Here is a 21,953-nt window from a genome sequence, read left to right as displayed (position 1 = left end):
TATTTTCGGTTGAATCTTTCGTCGGAAATAATTATGTCACTAATAGTTTTAAATTAGAAAAAAGATTTTCTATTTACTTAAAAGCCTCGGGTGAAATTAATTTCTATCACTGTAATAAAATTATAAATTCTAGCATTTAAATCCACTAAACAAATAATAATGGATAGGGTAGTGTTGGATTGAATTGAATGAATTTGAGTTAATCGAGTTGATGGATCTTATTTTCTCATCTTAATTCGATTTGAAAGTTTATTTATTCGAGTTGAGTAAGATGAAATTAGAATAAAATCGAATCGAATATATTTGTTCGAGTTAAATTTAAAAAATAAATTTGGGTCCTTGTAGCCACTGTCACCCACTGTAATCAAATTTGTTATTAACTTTGATTCCCTCATCATTTATTTATTAATCTTTTACATACAGGTTAGCTTCTTTGCTTGCTTAGTTGCTTCAATTATCCTATGATTCTTGTCACCATGTATTTTGAAATTAAAAAATATATTAAATGTAAAATGTGATTTTTTAATCAAAAATATTTTAAAGATAAAATGTGAAGTTGATACCAATAAAAAATTTAACAAAAATATTTTATGGCACCATCAACAATTCACTTTTAACAAAAATTGATAATGTTTCAACATGATTAAAGCAAGAGCTTTGGCATCGTTGGAATTAAGCTAGATTCGTCTCTCAATCTAGTTTGACAAAGAGATTAAATCAATCTTTGAGCAAACCGCTTAAAACAATAAGAAATTGTAATTCAAAATAATAATAAAAAACAACTGCTGAAATGTTTTACAAGTTTTTTTAATTTTTATTAACTATTTATAGAATTATTATTGTACCGACACTTGAATGGGGAATCGGTGATCTAAATGTTTGATCATCGGTTCAGTTTTCTAAAACATTGCCTTGGTTAAATGGTAGAATTGTTTTTAAGTTCCTTTGAAATTAATAAATTGATTAATTCCCTTTTAACCCTTTAATTAAATGAAGATTTTCAAGTTTGACCCCTACAAGAAATTAAAATTTCAATTCAAATAATTTTAAAACACAATTTTTAACTATGGCCCCTCCCAACTTCTTTTATTTGACCTTGCCCTCCAATGCAAAATTTCTAATTTTGTCCGACAGATGTCAAAAAGGTTGTATGTAGTACACATTTTAGAATCAGATATGAATGCACACTAACTTAACAAAAGATGATTGATGCATTGACAATTTCTCCCAACCTTGTTGCCTTAATTTTTTCGCTTCCAATCGTATAAATGATAGTATGTTGTAGTATAAAATGAACAAAGAGAAATAGGATCTCATTCTCTTCAACTTTTTCAAGATAAATAAATTCTTATAGGCTTCCATCAATCAAATTTCAATAAATAACTCTACGGATACATTAGTTAATAAACTGTAATCAATGTAAACCATAAAATCCATTAATTCAAGTTTCATATTTATAAAATCTCAATTGATCCGATCATAAACTAGCTCTAAGTCCTTTTTAAATCTACTCGGATTAAATCATTATCTACTATTCAAGGAAAAAAAGAAAAGAAGAAGAAAGGATAAAAAAATGGGTTTAAAATATTCTATTATAAACCTTCCTTTTATCATACAAATATTGGTGAATAAAAAAGCTTACGACGGAATTTCAACCATTCGCGTCTTACCATCAACAACGAAGCCCATTTCTTCAAGCACTTTGACACATGCCTTAGTATCAACATCCTCCGGTTTTATCTTGAACCCTAAATTGTTGGTCTGTCGAGTTAGATCGGTCACCCCATCTCTTCTCGTCAGCACCACTCTGGCTTTCCTCCACGATTCCATCATCTCGTTGCAATTGTTCCTCGGGCTCTCTATCAAGCGCACTTCGCACAGTTCGTCCTCGTGATCACCTTCCACCGGGATGCTATACATTCCCAATTTGTCTGAAACCGCGTCTTTGCTATATACTATTCGTTCGTCGGTTCGATTCTTACATTCCAAATGCACTTTTGCTTATGCATATAAACAAGAAGTATACGTATTTATGTCCGAATATATGACGAATATAAAAGTTTAAGTGGAGTTGATATAGTTTGCATATTACCATTAATAGGTTGGCTAAGTTTGGTTTCAAATTCAACTCGGCAAGTGTCACAATAAACTTTGCCTATTACAACTAACAAGCCATGCTTGGCATGGGAAAAGCCAAGGAGGGACGAAATTAGGCATATTACCAATGAAATTACAAGGGCCAGGATTGATGTTTTTTCCATCTTTTTATTTTATTTTTATTTTTATTAGTTTTCTTCTAGTTATGGAAGTTTGTAAAACAAAAAAGGTAAATTTATAGCGAGGGACTGAGCTATTTTTCGGCTATGGAAATTATTCAAATTTTTTGTTTTTAAGGGAATTTTTAATTAATCAAACCAACCTGAAGAAAAGCAACTAAAATTATCTAAAAACAGTGAGTGAGACTCGTTCTTTGTTCTGCTTTTAATTGGTTTTTTAATTTGTTAGTGAAATGATAATTTATTGCTATTATTTACACAATTAAGAGGAAAATAATGATATATAAAATTAAATAACTTTAGGTACATGTTTTATAAGGGAGAAAAGGAGGAAGAAACCAAAAAGGGTTGATTTTAAAATCTAAATTTTAATTTATTTTAAGAAAAAATTGTTAAAAAGTCATTATATAAATATTTATTGTATAATTTAATAAAATTTTAACTAATCTATAAATGAATGTATATTATTTATCTCTTAATACAAAAATCTACATAATAATTAAAGAAGTTCATGAGGGCTGAGTTTATATATAATATTGATATATTTTATGCTCGTTCATATTTGTAAATTTTAATTCAAGTCTGTTTTAGGATATGCATATTTACATTATCTTATATATTGAAATATACACTATATTATTATATATTTAATTTTACTTTATATAAAATATTATAAAGTAGAAAGCAAATCGAGCCAAGCCCAAAATTAATTTATATTTGAAATGATTTTATTTTTTTAAGCCTATTTTTCGGATCCGATTACCCAACTATTTATTAGAAATTTGAACACTCGCCAGAATTTAGTGGAACTGCTGTTGTCAAAAACACAAAAAATTAAGAGAAATTACATTTCTGACCATTAACTATTAGTCTGTTATTGTTTTAATCATATGAAAATCTTGCATTTGATTGAAACAAAAATACATGCATGCATAAAGAAGCTGTAAATTATATAAGCTTAAAAAGACCCAAGATTATACGTAAAAACAAAAACCAGAAGCCTCAAAAGGCATTACTTGTATTTAAAGCATAATGGATCAGTTCCAATGGAGTTCCATTCCAATCCGTTTTTGGGCAATAATAAACACTTGCCGCAATACATATATATATATAAATAAAACGAGTCTTAAAAGCATAACAGCATAATCATACAGCTTTAAAGAGCATTTATATATATATCCGACTCTTTTGTTTACCCATAAGAAAGGTTTTCACCGAAATGACATCTGTCTTTGATGAATAATTCATCTTCTCTGGACTTAAAAAACTTTAAGCACACCTCGTGTAGCATGTCGGTGGTTTAACCGGTGTTTTGCATGCCGGCAGCAATACCCTTCATGGTCAAGATGAGGGTGTCCTCCAAACCAGGGGCATACTCGCTTGTTGGGTTCAGTTTCACAAGTTCATCAGCAGGTTTGCTTGATTCCATGATCTCTTTAGAGATATGTGGCCGCAACTTCACATTGTAATTTGGGTCACGGATACGTTTGAGTGTGTAGGCCTGGCAGACATTTAGAGTGGTGATGTATGAATCACGTAGCCGGAGTCTTTGCTTCAGGTAGGGATCCCCTTCGAGAAGATCCTTGTGCCCAGCAATCTGATAACCGTAAAGAAGAAAAGAGTAAGTTGCTCGATGTTTTTGAAAGATGTAAGTAACCAGAAGCATCTATATGCGATCCAGGCCAAGGGAATTTACCTGGAGGAGAAGGCTTTTAGTTTCTTCAAAGTTGGTTCTCAACCGCTCTCCAAAAGACCAGAGTTCCTCAGAAACAAGAAGCTTATCGTATAAGGCTGCAATCCCAGGATCTCCTTTTGCAAAGACCATTTCAACCAAATCAATTGTCACTCTGAAGAAAGGCCATTCATTGTACATCTCCTGCAGCATAAGGAGATTCTTAATGTCCTTCTGAATGACATGTTTAAATGCAGCTCCAAATCCGAGCCAAACAGGGAGATGGAATCTCGTCTGCGTCCACGCAAAGATCCATGGGATTGCACGAAGAGATTCGATACCCCCACTTGGCTTCCGCTTTGATGGTCGGCTTCCAATATTCATTCTACCATACTCCAACTCTGGTGTAGCCTACAGAAAAAAGAACAGGTATTAGTTAATCCAAAACTGCTTTAATTAACTTGGAACAAATGGCATGGTGTTCAGAACATGATAATGCAAGTTCACTTACAAGGCGGAAATATTCAACAAATCGAGGTTCTTTGAAGACAATGGAACGGTACTCCTCAGTAGCAACGACAGCCATTTCATCCATCAGTGCACGCCATTCTGGTTTTGGTGAAACTGGTGGGTGCATGCCATGCTCAAGTGTGGCAGCAGTAAAACGCTGGAGTGTTCTAAAGCACAAGTGTTCCTCTCCGAACGATTGCTCAATAACTTCACCTTGAACTGTAACCCGAAGTGAGCCGTGAATTGTTTCTGGTGGTTGAGATAATATAGCAAGGTGGGTGGGACCACCACCTCTTCCAACAGTTCCACCACGACCATGGAACATCGTTAGCTTCACACCAAATTGCTTAGCAACATTGATAAGCTCCTCTTGAGCTTTGTATAACTGCCAGGCAGCAGAGAGACGGCCAGCATCTTTACCCGAATCAGAATAACCAATCATGACTTCCTGCTTGCCATTGATCCGATTTCTGTACCAATCTATAGAGAAGAGCCGAGCCAAAGCAGCAGGTGCAGCCTCCAGATCTGCAAGCTTCTCAAACAGTGGAACAACTCTTAATGGTTGCTTCACATGGCATTCACGCTGTAGGAGCTCAACAGCAAGAACATCAGAAGGAGCAGTTGCCATTGAAATGATGTATGCTCCAAAGTTGTCTGCCGGGAGCTCTGCTAGGACACTGAAGGTATCCAAAACATCAGCAATTTCTTCTGTTTTAGGAAGATCAGGACCAAACAATGGACGTCTTCCACTTAGTTCAGACAATAGCCATTCCTGCTTTTGTTCTTCAGACCACTCTCGGTAGGAACCAATTTCCAAGTGCTTGGTGATGGCATCTAAGACATCGGTGTGGCGGTCAGACTCTTGCCGAATGTCAAGTCTGACAAGTGAGAGGCCAAAAGTTGACACTTGCCTCAAGAAATCAAGAAGACTTCCATCAGCAATTGGCCGGTCACCACAAGAGCAAAGTGACCTATAACATAGTTCAAGCGGTTCCAAAAACTGCAAAAAGTTTAAGAGCAAAGAGTTAATTAGGGCAGACGTTACAATGAGGGCAGAGAAAGTGAAATGGAAGTTTTCAAGGCATTATTGTCCCAGCACATAAAACGAAAAAAGGAGAAGAGTTACAAAATCGGGTTTTCCGGGCCGTTTTCCTATTGTTATTAAGGCTAGATGTTAGCCGAGGGGCAATCTAATGTAAATCTGTATTTTACTCATGATGAGTAGGTGGATTCCAAACTCATAATAAGACTGATATATGATAAACCGACAGAGACCTGCTCAATGTTGGTGAAAGTTTCCTCCTCTGGAATGTCAGAGATACCATGAGACAACATTTGGCGAGACCTTTCACGTGTCTGATACAGCTTGTCCCTAACATCACCAAGAATAACACGGTAGGGTTCATTTGGAGGAACTTTTTTCCAGAATTCTGCATTGAAGTAACATCAAATGAGAACTGAACCAGTGACACGAAATCAATTGATCAAGATATTATAGAAACTATCATTTCCAAGTCGCGTAAATCATCACATGGCATTGGAAATCTTGTCAGAGAAGCATATCTAGTTTTAACTTCCCTAAAGTCTAAATATATTCTTTAAGCATTCTATAAAAGATACACTATAGAAGATTCTGTCCGTATGGGGAATTAGAGATAGAAATAGTATTCTCAATACTTCAAAGTATATTCTGAAAACACATGCAAAAATAATAGCTGGACTTACATTTTTGTTCACAAGGTCACATGAAATGCATGTAAAGCCCATTCGGAACAGCTATTTATGTAAAAAGTGCATCATCTAGATTTAGGAAAAAAGGTAAACAAAATGGAAACCGGCATATTTCTAAAAGTATACCTATGTAGTGTTTAGCATCTCTCCTTGAAGATCTATGAAGTTCGTCTGCACGAACACGAAGCTCATCACTGCAACGCCACATTGACAACTGCAAAGATACATCAATAAGGATTGGCCCAAAATGGATCCTTCAAATAAAGCTCATAAGAAAGTGTTACATGATACAAGCTAAATACCTCAAACATCAGATCCTCGATTTGGGAATAGTACAAATTGGCAGCCATCATTCTAGCCAACAAGCAAACATCCCTTGTGACCTCAGGAGTTACCCTTGGATTGCCTGCATTATATATCAAGCAAATATTAACAAGAAAAGCTTTTGTGCTACAGGGTAAAGTCTTTTTTATATTCAGTTATCCAAGTAGGAATGTACCATCACGATCACCACCCATCCATGAAGAAAACTGAATAAGTGGCGCATTATAGGGAACACGTTCATTAATTCCAATATTCTTCAAAGCTGTGTCAACTCTCCGCAAGAATTTGGGGACACCTTTCCATACCGTTTCATGGAAGTAGCTCATTCCCGCCCTCATCTCATCTTGGGGAGTTGGAGGAGTCCTTCGAATCTCATCTGTACGAAATGCGGCTTGAATCTACATGGAAAAGGAATTGAAACAAGATAAGTGAGAAGAAGTTGTGACAAGGATAGCAAGTTTGTTTACAGATAAACAAATATCAAGACACAGTGATATACCTCACGCTGTAGAGCTTCATCAAGCTCCTGCTTATCATCTGGAGTAATATCTTTAGCATACAACTGAGCTAAACAGTTCCTTATCCTGGATGTAATGAAAACAACAAGTTTTAAATTCGAAATTGCTTCTTCGCTGTACTTGTCAAAATGTAATAAAAAAGACATTAAGCTACAAGAATCAAAGAACAAACCTTCCGTGCTTCTGAAGTAAAGATCTACGAACAGATTGGGTAGGATGAGCAGTGAAGACCAGATCCACAGTCTGGTTCTTAAGTGCATCAAAAACTTCCTCAGGAGACTTCTTGAGATCAACCACAAGTCTCTTGAGAGTTTCTTCGATATCCGATTCAGTTGTTGCAGAGTTCTCATCGGCAAAATCACCTTTCTTCAACTTGATCCTTCGCCGGTAAGCAATCTGAACTTCCTCAGCCAAGTTAGCCAAGTTAAGCATGTGGGAGAAAGCCTTAGCTATAACAATGGAGTCCCCTGGATCCAAACTAGTCAAAACATTCCCCAGCTCCTCAAGTTTCTTGGGGGTACTCTTCCCTTCATACTCAGCAGAAAGTTCATAACATTCTTGAACCTAATCAAATCAACCACACAAAAAAATGGTACAATTTTATCACTGTAATTCACAACACAAATTTCAAGATCAAATCAATTTATTTAGCATCTTCCAAAGAACACTATGAACCGTATCTGAAAGTAATACATAAAACCAGGAAATAAGATTCTAAGTGATCCAAATGTGAAACTCTCACAAATCAATATACAAACAATTGATAATAAAGTAGTATAATGTTACCATATGCATTAGTTTTAAACATCAAACTATGTATATGCAATTCTTGGAGAATGACATACCGTTTCCCTAAGATCCTCGCCGTGTAAGTCTTGAAGAATATCGAGGAACCGGTCCAAAAGCAAAGCATCATACTCCACCAGTTTATCATCTTCACTCACTTTAGCAGGAACCAAAGCACGTAGCTGTGCATCAATAGAAGCCAACTTCTCTAACTTGCTATTATTGTTATTAGTAGCCATTGCCACACCCGAATATAGAACTTAGCTTTTTTTTCTTTTTAATCCCTGTGGACCATTAAACAGGCTAATTTACCAAAATAATAAAAACCAAAATTGGGTTTAAAAATAGCAACAAAATCTGACCAAGACCCTGAAGAGTGGAATCATCAAAAATCAAAAGGTTTTTACACAACCCATAGTTTTAGGAGAAAATATAGCTCTTTGTAAAAAAAAAAAAACAAACTTTAAAGTTTTTGGAGAAAACCCAGATTTGGATATAATCAAATAAAGATAAGGATAAAGAAGTGTACCTGAATCAGGGCAACTGTTAACCCAACTTTGGACCAGAAAAAGAGGGAGAGAGAGAGTGTGTGAAGCTAGTTAATGAGCAAGTGAACAAAGGAAGACGATTATTTATAGAGGAAAAATAACAAATATTGAAAAAAATTGGGTTTTTCTTAATTTTTATATTGTAGAAATTAGTGTGGACGACATTGGAGTAGGAAAGAAAAACAAATTAGAAAAGCAACAAGCAAATGCAAAACTTCTTCTTCTTCTTCTTCTTCTTTTTCTTTTTCTAATTTTAATTTCAGAATTTGAGTTTACTTTAGTTTCTTCTCCTTCAATTTTCTAAATTGTAATAAAGGAAATTTAATTGATTTAATGACGTAACTTTTTGAGTAAGTCCATGTAGTTTTGAAAATTAGAAATTTAGTCCTTATATTTTTATTTTTAAGAATCTAGTCTCACTACTTTTGAATTCTAAAATTCAAGTCCAATTGTTATCATTCTTAAATTTTTTTGTTAAATTTGTTAGTGTAACATTTGAAATAAAAAAATACTCACTTAATAATGATGTGATTAAAATGACATTGAAATGAACTTGAATTTAAAAGTACAAAAACTATAACATATTTTAACTTTTTTTTTCTAAAAAAAAATTATTTTGATTTTTATTACCAAATTAAGCTCAAGATATAGGTACTTACTATCCTCCTTAATTTTATAAAAATAACAAAATTTGGAGGAGTGATTCGAAAACATAATCCCTCCGCAATCCATCCATCGCTAGAACTATCCATAATTCCTCCCCAATCCATCAATAGGTGGATAATACGTTTCAGCGTATCCGAACTCACATCTTCTTGCATTGACAATAATACTCATACCAAATAAGTTAAGATTCAATCCGCACTCAAACGTTTTTACCTCGTAATATTTTATATAATAAAATGTAGAAAACAGGTTAAGAATTGATTCTTCATTGTTCCACTAATAGACATTGATGCTTGCATCGTAAACGCATAGTTCATGAAAAATGTATTATAAATTGAAGCATAAAACTTTAACAAAGGATAATCTAGTGGATATGCTGATGAATGGGATACCGATTAATTGATCAATGCTGTACTTTTTGATGGGTTATCTATGTATAAAAAAAGTTGGATCAAAAGCAAAAGCCAAAGCAACCAATTTTCTAATTTGTAAATCCTCGTAAGCACACACTATTAAAAGTTGAAGAATATATGTAAAAGGCAAAATTGCTTCTACTTTTTTAAAATTAAAATTTAGCTTTTGTATTTGTATTTCTAATAATTTAGTCACTCTATTTTTCAGTTTTCAAATTTCAAGTCTAACCGTTAATATTATTAATTTTTTTGTTAAATTTGTTGTTACGACATTTTGAGATAAAAAAAACTTACTTTATAACCATGTAATTAATCCGAATTTAATAAAAAATTAATAGTATTATTAGTTGGACTCGGTAAGTAAGCTAGAAAATTTTTTAGAGGTGGCCGAAATTAAATTATAATTTTACAATAGTAAAATGCAAATTCACCATTTGAATAGCCTATATTTTTATAATTTTTCATAATTTTTAAAGGATTAAATCAAAATTTTATCATTTTTAGGGGCGATCAAAGTGTAGTTTTATCTTTACTAATTTAAAATTTTAAAGGACCTTGCCAGATCCCCTAGATACGCTCCTGGTTGGACTTAAATTTTGAAATTTAAAATTAAAGAAACTAAATTCTAATTTTAGAAATTACTTTAACCTATATAAAATATATAAATTTATTTTGTATTTTGAGGTACTAAATAATAGTAGAAATTTAATAAGACTTGAAAATATAAAGTTTAAAGTTTTACTATTATTTGTTTTTGCACTTTGATTGTTAATGAAATTTCGTTTCTCTCAAAAGTAAATTTAATATTATTTTCAATAATATAGACTTGAAATTTTATATATACACATATTTAAAAAAAATTAATTTAATATTTATCGAAATATTGAATTTTCAATTTAATCCTTGTTAAATTATAATTATGCCTTCACATGAGTGTCGCCTTCGATTAATAAACCATGTTGGTCAATTGTCAGCAGTCACGAGCATCAACATGACAAATGATGGTGTTTGAATAAACTAAATAATTAATGTAGTTTCACTATCATCATCTTCTCTTTTATATGTATTAGGACAAATTGTATGGACTAATCAATATGCATAATTTAGTGAGATATCGTATTTGATCATTATTTTAATTTTTATTTAAAATTATCATATATGTATTTTATCTAAAATAATATAAAATATTATATTAATAAAATTAAAATTTTAAAAATTAACAATAATTTAAAATCAGTATTTACTTTATCAAATAACGTAATTGTATTCATTACTTGTATTTACTAGTTTATCAAACAAATTATACAAATTCACCATTTATAAAAATTAGCATTAAAATTTAATATTTTATTTTTCGACACTTAAATTTTCAATTTATCAAACAGGCCCTTAGTATCAATTCTCAATCCAGTTGAACAATTATTAAATACTATTCTTTTATAAAATAATAAACGTTATTGTGAGGATATTTTATCATTTCAAATAATGTAAAATTAGAAAAAAAAGCTTGATTAGATTTGAACTCAAAACACTATAATTTTTAATGCCTTCACAGCCAAAAATTTATTTAATGGGGCCCAAACAAAATTTTAATTTTTAATAGTCTAATCTTTATAATTTTTAAAGGATTAAATTAAAATTTCATAATTTTAGGGGGCCAAAGTACAATTTTACTTTTGCTAATTTAAAATTTTAAATTTTTTAAATGACCTAAACAACAATTTTCCATTTTATGGGGGGCGGGGCCCCTGCCAGCCCCCTTGGATTCACCTCTGTGTAGGTTTCAAGTTAATTGGCATGAAGTTCATAATTCAATCTTTGTAAACCATTTCTCCTTCCCCATTGTATTGTATTATTCCTTTTATAAAGCAACAAATATTATTTCGAGAGTATTTATATCTTTTATATGTTGATAAATCTAGAAAAATGTATACAAAATTATATGTTTTAAACCCAAGAATTTATATTCTTTATTATCTTAATTTTACCATTTTAATCAAAATCAGATTTAATTTATATATTTTAATAAATTCATTACATAGATATTTTTTTCAATTTTAGTTGAAAATAACTTTGATTTTTTTAAAAAATACACTTAACTATGAGTTATTATGTACTTTATTTATTTACTGGATCTTTTGTAAGTTTGATTAAAATTTACACATATAATTATAATCACAAATTCTTATCTATTTATTTGGATAAATAAATTATTTTCCAAAAATTAGTTATATGATAATCCAATCATGCATCCCTCATATGAAAAAATCCATATTAGTTAATTGTCACATCACATTTATGCCAGGCTTGTTGGTTTTTAAGTGATCATTGAATAAATAGATAAATAAAAAATATATATTAAACTACATATTATTATGTATATGTTAATATTTATGTAATGGTCAACCATAATGACAAATGTGTAGCATTATGTGCTCAAATAAGGGCATGAATGACACAACTCCTCATGCATGTGATGAAAAAAAGACAAAGACATTGACATGAATCTAATGTAATACCATGTGGTTTGGTTGGTAATTTGGTATTAGTACAGACAATTTCCTAAAATATTAGGTTTTTTTCATGTTACCTTTTTCTGGTGTTAGCTCAACAATGTCCCCTTAAATATATTATTGTGTCATTTAATAATAATAAAAACGGAAAGCTTCGAGTACTCTTGAGTAGTTGGTAATCAAATCCTCATTGTTATTTAATTTTCATCATTACTTTTTTTTTTTATAGTTTTGTGGGTTATAATTGAGATATTTTCATACTGTGCCAACACTCCATTGTCACATTAAAATTAGATTTTAATAATAAATTATATTTAATTTATAGATGGGTTTTAGAATTTTTCCTAGTTATTTAAATTTAGCTTTAAAGTTTAAATTGGTATTTAAGGTACCCGAACCTAGTTTTATAGTTCAATTTAATTCAAATAAGTCATTTATCGTAAGTACTAATTTGATCCAAAAACTCAAATTTAGGTACCAATTTGAACCAAGATGTCAAGCTTAGGTATTTAATTGGATCAAAATAAACCAAGTTCAGATGCCTAATTGTACAAAAAAAAATTAGCTCCCAATTTGAATCTTAAAACCAAATATAGGTGTCAAAATATATATTAACCCTTTTTCGTTTTATAGTATTTAACCTATTGTGATTCCCGATACTAGGTAGCATAGATATCATTATGGGAGAAGTGGATAGTTGAAATGATAATTTATATGACAGAAGTAGAAGATATCAATTCCTTTTACACATTGAAATCTTTAAAAGAGGTCTATGGGATCATATGGATGTTGATCCCTATTTTGACTCTTGTATTGGGAATCACAATAGGCGTGCTAGTAATTATATGGTTAGAAAGAGAAATATCTACAGGAATACAACAACGTATTAGGCCTAAATACGTCGGTCCTTTGGGCATTTTTCAAGCGCTAGCAGATGGAACAAAACAACTTTTCAAAAAAATATTCTTCCATCTAGACGTTTATTTAGTATCCTGACATAAGAAGCCCAACGGGAACAATACTTGAAATGACAATCCATAAAGAAAATACTGATATTGAGATCGGCTAAAATAATGCGAGAGCTAAAAGGAATTACTAAAAAACTTAGTAATTTGATATGACTACTATAGTCGGTCCAATACCAAATAAACGAGTATTGCCTCTAGAAGGAAGAATATTTTTTTTTGAAAAGCAATTTTGTTTCATTTGCTAGCGCTTGAAGAATGCCCAAAGGACTGGCGTATTTAAGCCTTATATGTTGTTGTATTCCTACAGATATTTCTCTTTCTAACCGTACAATTACTAGTACGCGAGGGGACTCCGTTAAGCTTTTGGGCCCAGTTCTCGTATACACAAACTATTTTTTGATACAATACCTAGAATTACTCATAATCTCTCCCCAACCCATAAATAGGAGGATAATGTACTTCAGTGCACTCGAACCCACGTTTTCTTACATTGACAACAATGTTTATACCAATCGAATTAAGACTATCGATTTTGTATACACAAACTTAAATCTATTGAATTATTATAACTTATAAGTAAAACTCTAAAGATAAATTAATTCTTTTTCATATAGAGAACTTATTTTTTATCCTCAACTATAATCTCTTTTGTAAAAAATTACTGCTTTGCTTCTCCTAAGTATTAATTAATGATAAAAGAGGAGCCTAATTTTCAAAGTGCAATGAAGTCAAATATTGACTATGAAGGATACGAACAAAGGTAATAACGGGAGGTAAAGTTGCATGACGATAGGGTCGGTTGCTTATTAATTCAACCATTGACAACTTATCAAATTTATATTTATTTCTGAAAAAGATGTGATAAGTGAAGATTGTGTGTGGAAGTCAAAAACAGCATCTTACCGGATATTCTTTTGAGATTCTAGTCTCCATAAACCTTTTGTGACTTGACCAATTGACAAAAGGAAATGTCGGTCCACTATGGAAATAAATTTGTGGACATAATAATTTCCCTTCCAAATATGTACAAATTTATTTAATAATATAATATTATAATCAACATGGTGTGATTAGGAGTTTATTCAAATCATAATATTGTTTTAATTTTTGTTAAATTATCCAGGATTTGGTCCATAAAAAATTTAATTAGCCAAAATTTTTTTATGTGTTTCTTTATTATTGTGTGGCTAAAAAAATACAGATTTAACAGATTTTTTCAACCACATGATAGTTTAAAAATACATATTTTTTTTTTTTTGCAAATTGAGCATTCTAGGCTATTACATAATAATTAATCTAGGAACAGATAAACCAGTAAGGTAATCTGGGGGTTAAGACCAAAGGTGAAAGTCAATATCCATTCCTTCTGTAGCCTTTGCTAAACAATCAGCCAACCAATTGCATTCCAATCACGCCTCAACAAATCTCGAATCGCATTTATGATGTGCGATTTGGACTGATTAATTATCAGATTCCCCTTAATATGGTGCAGCGCTTCCAAACAATCTGATTCTAACAATACATCTCGACAATCAATCTTCCAAGCCTATTCAAGACCATTACAAATCCCAGATACCGCAAACCATTTGCATTTCGGATCAGACCACAATGCATAATTTATTTTGGGGAGATAGTTGATTTTTTAGGGGCAAAATCAAGTAATAATTTTATGACTGATTTTTTTTTTAATAATTAACCATACTAACAATAATAACACATAAAGATCCCCAAAACGCTAGATCCAATACCCTATTATAGAATAGGTTAAAGTTTTGGATCTAGATACATAGTTGACTTGCATAAAAGTTAAATTATGATTATAATGTGAAGACCATTATTTTATTTTTAATTCGTTGGAAGATTCAACAACAACCACTTCTGGGGTGGCTTAACTAGCCTATGCCAAATTGAGCATTAATAAACGTAGTAAATTAAACTTAATCTAAAAAATAAAAATAAAATGCATTTATTTAAATTAATATTGTCTGGTTTAAATAAATGTAAGTTAGTAAGATTAAACCCTATTTCAATTAAATAATAATTTTCAAAATTTGACCTCAAATAGCACATTTATTAATTAAAAGAAAAACGTTTTAGAAACTTCTTTAGGTTTATTGATTATTTGGGAAAGCTTTATGGAGTGAAATATTCCATCTATTATTAAATCTTACCCTTTTTTGTTTATCTTAAATTGTCAATAAGGAAAGTATTATTATTGTGATTGCCTGATTTTTCCTTAACAATGGGAGGCTAAGTATAAATATGAAATTAGTCAATGAATGAGTTATTATTGCCTAAATTTTAGTTAAATACATTGAATCTAGCATGCTTCTTATGGCCCATTGGGGGACCATTTTGAAAATCACAATGCATGGTGGTGGTTGATTGCCCTTGTTCTAATTTCTATTATTTTTTTTAAAAATATTCATCTAAAATTTGTCAATTTAGAGCTACCTTTATTTCTCTCTTTCTTTTGTCCCACTATAATCTTTTAAAATTTTTGGTTGGAAGTTCAACTTAAATACTATTAGTGTCTATTTGATTGCCAGTAAAATATTTTTCGTAAAATGATTTCTGGAAAATATTTTACTTTTTGTAAAATGATTTCTTGGAAAATATTTTCTCTTTGCTTGACAAATTTTTGAAAATATTTTTGAAAATATATTTTAAATTATTTTTACATATATTGCAATGATTTATTTATAATAATACTCAATTATTAAGCTACAATATTAATCATTATAAATTGAAAAAACTAATATCAAATAAATTATTTGTAATTGTGTTAAAAAACAAGTATTGAATAATTAAAAAACAAGTTCTTGGAAAATCGATAAATGTAAGCGCTTTTCACCGAAATGAAGGAAGGAATGAAGGAGGCGATAGAGAGGAAAGCACGGAAAATGTCTTACGGAAATTGAAAGGGTAAGACATTTTCCCTAAAATGTAACCCATTTTCCATTGTTTTGGAGTTCATTTTCCAAATGGAAAATGTTTTCCGCCAATCAAACGCTGGAAAAGTTGGAAATGATTTTCCGGAAAATCAATTCCGTCAATCAAACAGACCCTTAGTGTGTGAATTTGTGTTGATGGCTAACGTGTTCATTATCTTAGGTGCGGCTTGGGTTCAAATTGTGTTAATTGCATTGTTGTTAAGGTTTTATTCTATTCTTGTAATTCACCAAAAAGAAAATCTTTTAGTGCGTTTTTCTTTTATTATGGTACACTTACTAATATTATATGAGTAAAATTATTGACGAAATAAAATTATAAAAAATTGATATATAAACCCAATGTGTTTTTATTTAAAATGGTAAATCTAAGATGACCAAGAGTACATTTTATCATTCTCATAATGTGTAGGTTCTTTTTTGAGTTTTTAACCCAAATAATATAAAAAATAATTGATTACGAAAAAGGTATGGAAAACAGATTAATTACAAAAATATGCATTTGCTACAGTGTTCTGACGGTGCTGCCTAACAAATTGACAGCACTGAAATGTGATGACCTAAAATATTCAAGAATATGCAATTTTTCTGTTTTTGTTGGTAGATGAAAAAAAGGGTTTAAGGGTGCCGCTTGAGAGTGTGACGGCACCGAACTATAAATGAATAAATTGCTTCATAAACCCCCGCCTACCATTTTTCTACCAGATTTTGTTTAAACTAAAATATTTTATTATGAAATTTCAGAAAAAGTCTTTGAAAATTTAGAACCTCACTTGGTACAGCATTCATAGGAAAAATTTCATTGATATGGGATAAAAGGGGCCTGCTAATAATATCTTTTATTCAAGTGAAAATTTGAACTCTTTGTAATGATGGTGAAGCTTCAGTATCTTTTCTTGCCGAATAATCTTGCAGGTAAGACCAAAAGAAGTGGCCATTTCATACGGTCAATCTAGTGAAACAGAAGCATCAATTCATTCGGGTGAAACATCACAGTAGGAAAAGAACAAAAATTGGAAAAGTTGTTCTTCTGCCCATTTAGGAGGTAGCAGTTAAGAGTCTGAGAAGTTGCAAGTTCCATATTTTTTCTGAAACCTCAAAGCATATTTTGAGCATGCTTATGATGGAAAAAAAAAAAAAAACAAGAACACCTTATGTGTGCTTGTATAAGTATGGTGCTGTTACTCCTTTCTGAAAACTAGAGCAATTTAAATAAAATAAAATAAAATAATAAACAAGAGGCTTATGAAACAATTTATTTGGTGTAGAGTGTCTCTACACTGTCAGGCAGTACCCTTAAACCCTTTCTTTCAGCTGCCAACAGAAAAAAAAAATTTACATATCATGTCTCTGAATATTTTAGGTCATCACATTTCAGTCTAGTGCTGCCAATTTGTCAGGTGACACCGTTAGAACACTTTAGCAAAAGCCTATTTTCGTAATTGATCGATTTTCTATGCTTTTTCATAATTAATTATTTTTTATATTATTTGGATAAAAAACTTTTTTTTTTCTAAATTTATTAAAATATAAAACCTTTAAAAAATTATAGTTGAGTGTGCCAAGGACTTCAATAAATTTTTTTATATATTGAACTTTCACAATATTAATTAATTTATATTTTTAGTAGTAGTAGCCCTTCAATTAGGCCTCATAAATATATTTTTCAATTATGCATATTTATGATAAGTTACCTGAATAAGCTATCTCATTCTCAATTATTATGTGGGCGGTTGATTAGATAATCAAAATTAACTTATCACATCCTAAGTATATATATATATATATACACAGTAAGAGAGGTTGTCATCCACATAATTAAAAATTCAACTACAACAAAATTGTCCAATTAAAATGAAAACTCTCATGCTCATATCATATGACATGCTTAATTTGGCGGTCCACATCAGTTCTATATAATTATTCATATTTTCAATTATCTTCGAATAGTACAATGTTCCATTTTAGTCAGATTCATGACAATATGTGTGTGAGGTTATTTATGAATAAAAATAATGGAAGGAGATGAATAATATTCGGACATGATAAATTAAAGTGAATTTGATTGAGACTACTGGGGAATAGAAATGTCAAATTTGGGACTGAAAATGAACAAAAATGAAGGTGAATCAAATGCTTAAAGAGGACAAATTCTATTCGTATCTTTTCCTTTCTTTTTCTTATATTTAAATAAGTATATATGACTATATTTTTTCAAGGAATATAAGAATATATATATATATATATATTCATTTAAATAATTATTTTATGGTTGAGAAAAATCGAAAAAATGAATTATACAATACTCGGTTTAATTATTAATTTTTGAAGTAAGAAGGTAACGTTTTACAAATGGAAATTAAAAAAACAACCAAATAAAATACAAACCCTAGAATTTAAAAAGAAAAACATAGATTTCAACCGCACTTGAGCTTTCCTCGTCTAAAAACTAGAATACCAATAAATTGTAAAGCTCCCAATTCACCTCTGTCCACATCCGTTGCTAGTTGTAGATGGTGGCATAAGCATCTGGTAGTAAACAAGTCGATGGTAAGCACCTTGACCATTGAGATCCATTCCAATCCTCCGCCTCCCGCCACCATCACCCTTAGGCCTGACCCATGCACCACATCACCTCCATGGACACTTTTCGTCGTTTGTATTTTACAAGAAGATAATGACCGGGGTCCCTTTCATTGACTAGCATCCTATCAAAGGGAAGATCCATGCGCATCCAACCGCTGTTTGAGCTGCCCCTCGTACAAACCGATATTTTCACATTGATACGTATAGAGCTCTCTTGATACTACATATCTCCTGTGACAAATGAATGATGAGAGTCCCTGACTCCGACAAGATCCACCACCATCTGTTTACTCCCAATCTTCCCTTGTTCTACTCCAAGACGATAGCATCCAGTTCGTGTCCACTCCTCAATCCAGTGGCAACGTTCTCAACGATTTGAAGTCCACCTGACCCACCACGATACTTAATGGTAAGGCTTCTCCTGTAACCCATCTCCCTGTCGTCCGGCATTGCCTCTCACTTGCTTACCCCTCGCCCGATTTCCTTCTCCTCATTGCTGGAATTGATATGCCACTCGTCAATTTCCCCACCCTCTATGGATAATGTTGCCAAAACTGCCACCATAACCACTCAAAAAATGGTTGAATCGCGACTTTACCCTCTTTCTCCCAAACGCTTGAAAAACTGGAAAAACTGAATAGAAACCCAAACTACCATGCTATAGAAGCAGACATAACCATGCCATAAAAGCAGAAAAAATTGATGTAAGAAAACTTTAATGGAGAAACGTCTCTTCCATAGACAAAAAGTTCACGAACACCTAAAAACAAAAATGAAAGGAACATATCCTTCATTTGAAAACGCGTAAAGAAACTATAAACAAAAGGCGATTAACAACACCGGGAAAAACGCTTACGCTCGCCTCTGCGGCGATCAACTCCCGATTTAATTATTATTTAAATGTATTTGATTTGATTTTCCATTCACTAGTAAAAAGAATTTAAAATACTACAAACAATTTATCCTTTAAAAAAAATTAAAAGTCAATGAACCGAATTGATGGTTGGATTACTTTTTTTTTTATATTTAGATAAGTTTTGATTCATTTTTCTTTAAATCATAATACTGTATAATAACTATATAATTTTTATTTTTCAAAATCTAATTGAATCCCACCGATATTAATGAGTAGTGGGTAATGAATAGTGGATTCCATAAGAGTTTAATATGGCAAAATGAAATATGAATCTTTTTGCATCCTTGCAAATTCTTAATGTAAGATTAGGATTTTACAACGTTGATTTACTCCTGCTAATAATAAATAAGTGCTTAATGGCATAGCCAAATGGTGTTATTTTAATTAATTAGTTAATTGAGTTTTAGTTCGGTTGATATTAGTATTATTGTCAGTGCAGGAGAACATGGATTCAAACATGTTAAAGCGCGTTTATCCTCCTATTTTCAAATGCCTTCAATATTCAAAGAATTTAATCAAAAATGGGAAGGTGGCAAAAAACTTAAAAAATACAAAGAAATCAGTCAAGTTTTTTGCATAAAGAAGATCAAACTTTAAAATTGTTGTTTGGGGGCATGCAAAGAAAGAAAAAATGAATGAAATTACAAATCAGTATATATGATTTGTTGATTTAATTGTCAAGAAGAAGAACCAAAACTCAAGAGTCAGTCAATTGGCATAGACTTCGTAGGTGTTCTTTTATCTTCCTAATATCACGCTTACAATCAATTATACTGAAATGTCAAAATTTATTTGACTTTATATACACTCTAAGAGTAAAAGGTTTTCTTTTTTCTTCCCAATATCACGGTTACAATCATTTCGACAGAAATGTTGAACTTCCAAAAATAGAGCATGTGGAGTACCGTTTGTTTTTAAAAGCGTTTTTGTCAAAACTAGAAGAAATTACTTTTGCTTTTGGTTCAAAAGCACTTATTATTTTAAAAGTTATTTGTTTAGTATTGTTTTTAGTTCCAAAAGCGCTTTTGATCCCTAAAATATTTTTGAGAAACAATACTAAATTAGGCTTAACTCAACCTCCTTGTCCTTACTCGTATCCTTTCCATTTGAATTTAATTTTCTTATTTTTTCATTCCTTTTGAATTTATTTTCCTTTCCATTCTTATTTTTGGATTTTCCCATTTCTCTTTTACTAACAATAAAAAAATTATATTTAAAAATAATAATAATGATAATTACAACTAATTTAATGGGCAAGAATTATACCCACAATGAAGTTTGGACTAGGTCAAAAGGCAAAGAATGACCCAAGAAAAGAACTCCTTTCCCTACTCACCTGCAATTAGGCTCAAATAGTCCGAAGAAGTTAGGAGCCAACAGTTTGGCTTTACTCGTATGATGGTGCCTTGCCACTATTTTTCATTGTTCAGAAAAGAGACCATTGCAAAAGGTTTAAGATCGAAAAAAAGGTTGATTATTTAAGGCAACTTGAACACAAAAATAAGAAATAGGACAATTATCTAAGGCGTATATCAAGCCACTATCTTTAAGGTTATATTCGCCCCCACTTATCTTCGATGTGCAAATGAGTTCCAAGCAAATTAATCTCGAGGATACAATGAAGCCAATGACTATTTGTGTTTTGCACTAACGAGAATAGTCCACTACGCACTGAGCAATGTATAACAAGAAACTCAATTTCTGCAAAGGATTTCTACAGTAATACTTTATAAAATAATATAATAATATTAGAAAAGGAAGAAATGAAAGAAAGAATAGTAGAATTTGTTGGTGTGATTTCCAAACGAAATCTCATTCCTATTTATAAGAATTTTCATATCTCTTCATAGAGACATCTTTCCATAGGTGTTTTTCTAAATAATAACGTCTTTCAAATAAACACATAATTATTCATTTAATATTATAACTATTCAAATAATATTATTTAAATAGTTATAATTCTTTTCAAAAATCAAATAATATAACTTTTGATTAATTACACCCATTCATTTATAGTTATTGGAACACTATAAATATTTGAAAATATTTCAACAATCTTCCTTTATTTTCAAAATATTTTAGATTTTGATATTCTTGGAAATCAATTAGCATAAATGAAGGTATCTTACGATTGAACCTTCACTTAGTAAAAACATGTTAAAGTTAATCGAAATTGCATAATAGACTAAACTTTGAATCAACTATTCCATTTGATTAACCGAACACATCTCACACAATGATTTCAACATCAGTCAATGCATAGTATCTAGGGACACTATTATGACCATGTGTCTATCTCCTCTTTTCATGAGTGCTGTCAGAGCCAAGCCCTTGAGCTCCTAGAAGCGGCCACACTTCCACTCACATAGGTAGATCCCATCAAGAGTGTTCCCGTAATTATAACACTCTAACATGTTTATGTTATGGGTCCATTAAGAGTACATTGCTCATCCTTCCCTTATCATTACGGGTACCTAGCATTTTAATCTTAGGATGAATTTATTTATAGTGCTAACAGTCACATACTAATAATGTACTTTGTCTCATTGAACTCAAGACTTGACGTTATACTAAG

At 31.3% G+C, this 21,953-nt stretch overlaps 2 protein-coding genes across 2 annotated transcripts; both read right to left on the bottom strand.

Moving 5' to 3' along the window:
* Positions 1-1,573: 1,573 nt before the first annotated feature.
* Positions 1,574-2,261, bottom strand: LOC105778244 (anther-specific protein LAT52). Its single transcript, XM_052627570.1, has 2 exons — positions 2,093-2,261; positions 1,574-2,000 (listed from the first exon to the last, which is right to left on the bottom strand). The coding sequence occupies exons 1-2, from the start codon at positions 2,259-2,261 to the stop codon at positions 1,639-1,641; spliced, it is 531 nt and encodes a 176-aa protein (XP_052483530.1). The 3' UTR covers positions 1,574-1,638.
* A 989-nt stretch (positions 2,262-3,250) lies between these two features.
* Positions 3,251-8,617, bottom strand: LOC105778235 (phosphoenolpyruvate carboxylase, housekeeping isozyme). The gene is made up of 11 exons (XM_012601897.2): positions 8,347-8,617; positions 7,877-8,101; positions 7,204-7,595; positions 7,013-7,097; positions 6,689-6,911; positions 6,492-6,595; positions 6,316-6,403; positions 5,734-5,888; positions 4,460-5,458; positions 3,973-4,359; positions 3,251-3,873 (listed from the first exon to the last, which is right to left on the bottom strand). Exons 2-11 carry the CDS (start codon positions 8,054-8,056, stop codon positions 3,577-3,579), a joined length of 2,910 nt encoding a protein of 969 aa, XP_012457351.1. The 5' UTR covers positions 8,057-8,101; positions 8,347-8,617; the 3' UTR covers positions 3,251-3,576.
* Positions 8,618-21,953: the final 13,336 nt, after the last annotated feature.

The sequence above is a fragment of the Gossypium raimondii genome, chromosome 1 (assembly GCF_025698545.1).
Source record: "Gossypium raimondii isolate GPD5lz chromosome 1, ASM2569854v1, whole genome shotgun sequence".
Taxonomy (NCBI): domain Eukaryota; kingdom Viridiplantae; phylum Streptophyta; class Magnoliopsida; order Malvales; family Malvaceae; genus Gossypium; species Gossypium raimondii.
Note: the sequence above shows the minus strand (reverse complement) of the source record. Positions and strands in the feature narration are given on the sequence as shown.

What these genes read in the sequence shown, in the direction of transcription:
- LOC105778244 (XM_052627570.1), bottom strand. Translation starts at nt 2,261, where the DNA reads ATGGAAAAAACATCAATCCTGGCCCTTGTAATTTCATTGGTAATATGC. An exon ending in ACTTAGCCAACCTATTAATG is followed by an intron (nt 2,001 to 2,092) that starts GTAATATGCAAA and finishes TATATGCATAAG; the next exon opens with CAAAAGTGCATTTGGAATGT.
- LOC105778235 (XM_012601897.2), bottom strand. Translation starts at nt 8,056, where the DNA reads ATGGCTACTAATAACAATAATAGCAAGTTAGAGAAGTTGGCTTCTATT. An exon ending in TTACTTCAGAAGCACGGAAG is followed by an intron (nt 7,098 to 7,203) that starts GTTTGTTCTTTG and finishes CATTACATCCAG; the next exon opens with GATAAGGAACTGTTTAGCTC. An exon ending in GATGGGTGGTGATCGTGATG is followed by an intron (nt 6,596 to 6,688) that starts GTACATTCCTAC and finishes TATATAATGCAG; the next exon opens with GCAATCCAAGGGTAACTCCT.